The sequence below is a fragment of the Penaeus monodon genome, chromosome 3, assembly GCF_015228065.2.
Source record: "Penaeus monodon isolate SGIC_2016 chromosome 3, NSTDA_Pmon_1, whole genome shotgun sequence".
Taxonomy (NCBI): Eukaryota; Metazoa; Arthropoda; class Malacostraca; order Decapoda; family Penaeidae; genus Penaeus; species Penaeus monodon.
The window spans coordinates 42,514,572-42,522,071 of NC_051388.1; the positions used below are offsets into that span (position 1 = coordinate 42,514,572).

The 7,500-nt window shown below is 37.9% G+C and overlaps 1 protein-coding gene across 1 annotated transcript in view; it reads right to left on the minus strand.

The window, feature by feature from the left end:
- LOC119594852 (protein RUFY3-like) overlaps positions 1–7,500 on the minus strand; it is a gene marked incomplete at its 5' end in the record, with an annotated part of 68,040 nt that overhangs the window by 36,502 nt on the left and 24,038 nt on the right. The window contains 1 exon segment of the mRNA XM_037943937.1: positions 1,654–1,755. Coding sequence (XP_037799865.1) covers positions 1,654–1,755 — 102 coding nt within the window.

The window sequence follows — 7,500 nt, forward strand, 5'->3', positions numbered from 1 at the left end:
TAGTTATGTTTTTTTTCTCTCTCGCTCTCGCTCTCGCTCTCGCTCTCGCTCTCGCTCTCTCTCTCGCTCTCGCTCGCTCTCTCTCTCTCTCGCTCTCTCTCTCTCTCTCTCTCTCTCGCTCTCCTCTCTCTCTCTCTCGCTCTCTCTCTCTCTCGCTCTCTCTCTCTCTCGCTCTCTCTCTCTCTCGCTCTCTCTCTCTCGCTCACCCTCTCTCTACCCCTCCCTTCTCTCTCTATCTTACTCACTCTCTCTCTCTCAGTGATACTTTTTATATACTTATTATTTTCTTATATATTATTTCAGTATTATTATGTTTTTTTTTTTTTTTTTTTTTTTTTTTTTTTTTTTTTTTGAAAGGCAATCAAATGATACATACACACTTTAAAACTGTGAAATCATATTCATTCTGAATAATATGCATTATATAGTGAAATAAAATCTGAAAAATACAGAGAATAAAAATTAAAATAAATAATATCAAACTTAATAAGCACTTAAATAAAGGAACCAATTCACTATAAATCAACCAAAGAATAAAACTGAGAACACAAAAAAATCATTTGAAGAGAACAATGATATAAAATTACTTTTCTTTAAAATATTTGATAATATATGTTTATGATACAAAAAAAAAACTCTTGGTACTTCTCTTAATCATCAACAGCAACAGAATTTAAATAAATTTATCACCAATAAAATTCACTGAAAAAGGATGCATAATACACATAGCTAGATGAACAAAATTTGACAAACCAAACAAAAAAAATGAGGCAACCAAATGAATGAAAACAACCAATTTTTGGAGTGGTAATAAAACTCCATTAGGTTATAATTTCCTTTATTTGGCAATATCTGATAGGTGTGGTACATCTTATGCATTGATATAATACTACAACGTTATCACAACAAACATTGGTAAAGTGGGGGGGGGGGCACAGCTTCAGCGTAAACGTGTTACTTTATCAGCACAAAGTTCCTTAGGTGATCATGGCTGCCTCAGCTGATAATATACAACACTGGGCTGAAGGTTTGCCAATTTTTGTTTATCTAATGAAGCATTCCTACTCTCCCAATCAAGAAGAATGAAGATTACATATAAAATTCTATATTAGAATTTGTTATAATTTCTTTTTTATTACAAGTGAATGACACCCATGGCTACTGAACATGACAGAAATCAAATTATTCTCCTGCTTCCTAAGAAAGTGTGTAAAAAAATCAGCATAACTGTCCATATCTTGGTTGTGTTCAATACTATCATAGCTCACACAGTGTCAGAGTTAAGAAGTGACTAGGTACCATGTTGAATGTCTATGCAAGGTATGGAAATCACAGCAAATCAATAATCATAGCCGTACATAAAAAAGCGGTTTTCATTATATATAACTCATATTAGATCATCATCATAATCATCATCATCATCATCATTATCATAGATATGCTAATCAGCATCCCTTAATATTCATATCACAAGTCACCAGTTGCCCTGTTTTGAAGCTCCGACATGCTCAAAGATTTCCCAACCCCTTTGTGTCCCTCTCCTTCCTCCTTCTCATCACCTTCATTATTGGACACTGACCCATAATACGACTTGGACCGAGCTCTGTGCCCTACTTGTGAGGGATCATTAGAAGACTGGGGACCTTGGAATACATACTGTGCCTCCAAATTGCGTATGGTCTCTGCCATTTCAGCTGCCTTGGCCTCCAGCCGACCGATGAGTTCAGTTTTCTGTTTTAATGAGCTCTCACATTCCTGAAAAAACATATAGTAAAGGATACCACAGTTTCCCACCCTTTCTTTCTTTTTTTTTGTTAGAATTTCCTTGGAGCCTGCTTCATTTAACAAACAACTACTAAGTATGGATTACAAAGGATCCTAAGCATAGAACTTAATGAAAGAAATACATTTTTTTTTTCTTAGGAAGTGCCATCCACTGATTTCACATTCATACTTGTAATACTTACAATCAAGAAAAAAAAATCTAAGGCAAACAAACAGATCTTGTCTGATGACAGTAAAGATTAATAACTAGCTGAATTTGGATTGTGTTACTTCTGTGTTCAAGACAAGCATTATGAATAGCTGACAAAAGCTACACATACAATACAGACACTCAGCAGTAGAAAAAAAAATCATTACAAAGAGCATAGTGAAAGTACAAGAGGAGTGTATGAAAATAAAGGGTCAGTAATTTAAGGCAACTAACAATGCGCAGTCGCTGATATGCAAAGGCATGGCTTATCCTGTTCCTAACAATTTCCTCATTTTCCAAAGCTCTAACCCTGGTCAAGTGTTTTCTTGCATGGAATGCATAAGATAACAAATTTGGTGAACTAAACTAGGCTAACATTTAAAAAAGATTCCTTAACAAGTGAACAATGTATGAACAGTAATTTATCATTAGCCTTAACCTCAAATCACAAACATTATAAAAAATGCATCTTTTCATGGTTGTAGTCCTTGAACAACGCTTCATTTTTGTTGGGCATGACTTGTGGATGAACTATGAAAAGAAATGGCCTCAGAATTTTGGAGATTTATAAGCATGCTACTAATTTTTGAGGTTTTCTCCTGCAGACGCTCCACCATCATGCCCTTTTCGAAAATTTCCTGTTCACACTCCTAGAGGACAGAGAAGGTGCAGGTTAGTAGGACACCAAAAGGAAACATTGACCTGTTTCCAAATTTTTGGTCACATGGCCACAACTTATTTTATTAAGAATTAAAACATATTCTAAAACTATATAAGAATAATATACAATGAAAATATATCATTTATAATTTCAATGTGACCAAAACTTTGTTTTGTGTTATTATTAAGCAAGCCTTCCTATTTAGTCATGCAACTTAAACTTAAAACAGTCAGACATTTAAAAGATGTTAATTTCACTTTCACTTATACTTTACTCTAAATGAATCTTAAATGTTCAGGCTAAAGAAATGAAGCTCCATTTCTCATTCTTTATCCCTTCTGGTTTGAAGTATTAAATATTAGTGCCTCATGTAAACATGAAAGACTGAGAGAGAGAGAGAGAGAGAGAGAGAGAGAGAGAGAGAGAGAGGAGAGAGAGAGAGAGAACAGAGAGAGAGACAGAGAGACGAGACGAGAGAGAGAGAACAGAGAGAGAGGAGAGAGAGAGAAGAGAGGGAGAGAAGAGAGAGAGAGAGAGAGAGAGAGAGAGAGAGAGAGAGGAGAGAGAGAGAGAGAGAGAGGAGAGAGGAGAAAAGAGAGAGAGAGAGAGAGAGAGAGAGAGAGAGAGAGAGGAGAGAGAGAGAGAGAGGGGGAGGGAGAGGGAGAGGGAGAGGGAGAGGGGGGAGGGGGAGGGGGAGGGGAGGGGGAGAGGGAGGGGAGAGGGAGGGAGGAGGGAGGGAGGAGGAGAGGAGAGAGAGAGAGAGGAGGAGAGAGAGAGAGAGAGAGAGAGAGAATCAAGTGTGCATCTGCTTGCAGTTGTCATTTTCATATATGTTATTTAGTCTATATATATATATATATATATATATATTTTATATATATATAATATATATATATATATATATATTTGTGTGTGTGTGTGTGTGTGTGTGTGTGTGTGTGTGTGTGTGTGTGTGTGTGTGTGTGTGTGTGTGTGTGTGTGTGTGTGTGTGTGTGTGTGTGTGTGTGTGTGTGTGTGTGTGTGAGTTTGAGTGTGAGTTTGAGTGTGAGTGTGAGTGTGAGTGTGAGTGTGAGTGTGTGCATATGTATGAATATGGGTTTTGTGTACACTGCATAAATGCATATGCATATGCATGAGCATTAGCATGTGCATGTATTTTGTAAGGGTACCTTTACAGTTATAACTACAATGAACATAATCAAGTCTGTTACTCATATTTCCACAATCTATGACAGCTCTTTAAGTACATACTTCAAGGCAATCTGGATATATGTTTCTTCAACTGTCAATGTGTGTAAATAACTCTTAATCCTAAGAAGAATTTAGTCAAAATATCTACCACAATATTCTGGATATGATCTGTAACATTCTTAAATGCCTGACTGTTTGTTGCTAACTCTAAAATAAGTAAAAACACTGGTGTTGTAAACTTATGTAAAATGTCTGTCCTTTCCAATTACTATACATTTTACAGTGTTAAGAAAAAAAACAGAAATCCCTAAGCTATATGGTATTCCTCTATAACAGAAATGGAGAAGAGTGTCCTTAACCAATAGTCATATAACAATCATTACAAAACAAGGTAAAATGTAATTCAATGGATCTAAAACAATGAGAAGAAATATGAATGAAGGTGATATCTTCCATAAGTGAAAACCAATAAACAAGGAAGTTTAAATGATAATGTGATTACAGTAATGGCAGGAGAGTTTCCAAGAACTATACCAGAAAATTTTTGAAGTACAGGGTGGATGATAATAACAAATAATACACCAATATATAGAAAGAATGATTCTTACGTTCTGATCCAGTCTATAAAATCATTACTATGATCTTCATAAATATCATCAGTACCGTTCAATATCATTATTGTCAGCACAAATATAATAACAGGGAAATATATAAATTTAGTCTACTTAAAATTTTCTTTTGTGTCTTCTGTCTTCTCAGGACACAATATTTATTATTCTTTGTTCAGTAAAACACTATGGTAAGAAAGGAAGTCTTTTATGACATTCCTTTAAATTTACTGTTTTCTAATAATCTAGAAACTAGGGGAGGGGAGAGGGAGGGAGAGAGGGAGGGAGAATGAGAGAGAGGGAGAAAGAGAGGGAGAAAGAAAGGGAGAGGGAGAGAGTGAGAGAGAGGAGAGAGAGAGAGGAGAGAGAGAGAGGAGGGAAGGGAAGGGAGGGAGAGGGAGAGAGAGAGAGGGAGGGGGAGAGAGAAGAGAGGAGAGAGGAGATGAGAGAGAGAGAGAGAGGAGAGGAGAGAGAGAGGGGGAGAGAAGGAAGAGAAAGAGAGAGAGGGAGGAGAGAGAGAGAGAGAGGAGGGAGAGGGAGAGAATGAGAGAGGGAGAGGGAGAGGAAAGAGGAGGGAGAGGAGAGGAGAGGAAGAGAGGGAGGAGGGAGGGGAGAGAGAGGAGAGAGAGAGAGAGAGAGGAGAGGAGAGAGAGAGAAGAGAGAGAGAGAGAGGAGAGAAGAGAGAGGGAGAGGAGAGGGAGGGAGGGAGGAAAGGAGAGGGGGAGGGAGGGAGGGAGGGAGGGAGGGAGGGAGGGAGGGAGGGAGGGAGGGGAAGAGGGAGAGGAGAGAGAGAGAGAGAGAGATAGAGAAGAAGAGAGAGAGAGAGAGAGAGAGAGAGAGGAGAGAGGAGAGAGAGAGGAGAGAGAGAGAGAGAGAGAGAGAGAGAGAGAGAGAGAGGAAGGAGAGAGAGAGAGAGGAGAGAGAGAGAGGAGAGAAGGGGGAGGGAGAGAGAGAGAGGAGAGGAGGGGAGGAGAGAGAGAGAGGGAGGGGAGAGAGAAGAGAGAGGAGAGGAGAGGAGAGAGAGAGAGAAGGGGGAGAGGAGAGAGAGAGAGAGAGAGAGAGAGAGAGAGAGAGGACGAGAGAGAGAAGAGAGGAGAGAGAGAGGAAGAGGAAGAAAAGAGAGAGAGAGAGAGGAGAGAGAGAGAGAGGAGAGAGAGAGGAGGAGAGAAAGAGAGAGAAGAGAGGGAGAGAAGGGGAGAAGAGAGAGAGAGAAGGAGAGAGAGAGAGAGAGGAGAGAAAGAGAGAGAGGGGAAAAGAGGAGAAAGAGGAGGAGAGAGAGAGAGAGAGAGAGAGAGAGAGAGAGAGAGAGAGAGAGAGAGAGAGAGAGAGAGAGACAGAAAATAACAGTAAATTAATGAATCAAATCTTTATCAATTATTTCTGTAGTCAGAAAAAAATTTACTTCGCATATAAACATGGTAAGCTCACTTCACTTTTCATCAGCAATGACCATAATACACAAGACAACATATCAACATCATCAACTTCAGGCATATCATTTCTGTCACCTCCTGCTTACTCTTCTTCTCCTTCTTCTTCTTTTTGGTCTTCTTCCTTTAACACTAACTTGACCCATTCATACAAGGTGACATCCTATCATGGCAAAACATTCCCAGACATTGGGTGACATCTAATCAAGTCACGAACCCATTTCCCGGTGGTTTGGATGATGGTTTGCATGCCTTGCCAAGAGCAAGACCAAAGCCCAGGCAGGAAGCAGTGTGCTCTAATGCACCCTAGCCTTGGCAAACTACTCAAAATTTTACCCATCATGAATGGGATAAAAGATTATGAAAAAGTAGTAAAACATTTCTGTTCTGTCTAATGAAAACACAGTTGTTGCAGTATGAAAATACAGCATTGTAATCAAAACTGCAAATTGAAAATACCAGCAATATGAAAACTACAAGCTCTATAGCACTCTTCTCATAAAATTAGTATTTTATTATATTGCAGGAAAATGAGATTTAACACTATTACTCAATTACTCATTATTCAAAACTAATCAATCCTTTATAATTACATAATCTAAATCTTTCTAAGGTGTTAGCCTAGGAGACTATGTAAAAATATTTTATCTTTATTAAGAAAAAGAAAAGAAAAATACCCCAAATCTTAGAAGCACTGTTTAAGAGCAAAATTATGCATCAATTACATGTATTTATGTTTATATACATGCAAATAGAAAGTAGCCCTGATGCTTAACCTCTAACTGCTGGGCCATGCCTATAGCCATCATAACAAACTGACTCATCATGGCTATAGGAGTTACGACACGCTAGAGCGAGTTGAGCGGGAAGTTCCACTACAAATAGCAGACCCCCGGGCCAAACAGCAGGAAGTTGCCAGAAGTCACTGGAGTCAGTGACGCCAAGAGATTTCTGATACCGCCATTGGGGAGATATCTATTCACTGCTTCTAATATCAAACATACTGGTGAGCAGCCTTCTCACATGTATAAAAAATTATTGCAAAAGCCCTCAGCCAAAAAGTATTCATTCACTTTGTGTATTTATCATATAACTGAACATAATCATTTGTTCTTCCTTAATTTTTTTCACATCAGTATTATATCCCCATGCATGAGAAGGAAAAATAGAAGTTTATGGCATGTGAGTACAAAAAAAAATTGACACATAAAAATTTTGACATTTAAAGAACTTGACAATGACACAAATACATATTCATACAAAAATATATTTGTACTCATGCAACAGCACTACAAAGACCATTGCTGTACACATCACACTTTCTAGACAAACATGCAAAATAAAATTAAATGCAAAAGCCAAGACAGAAAAAAGATTCAAAACACTCAAACCCTAGTAACTATAGAAAAGTACTGAACATTATTAACCCTCATTAGCAACATGAATCTATGTGTTAATCTGTAACATTATACCTTACCATGCTAAAATACATGAGATTACATAACCTGCATTCAGCATATTGCAGAATTCCCTTATCTAAATATAGAACACTGAATATCTTACCTATTAACCATTCTAGTTTTTTATCTGAAAATAAATCTTAATGCAACCACAGCTGATACATTTAGTGTCCTG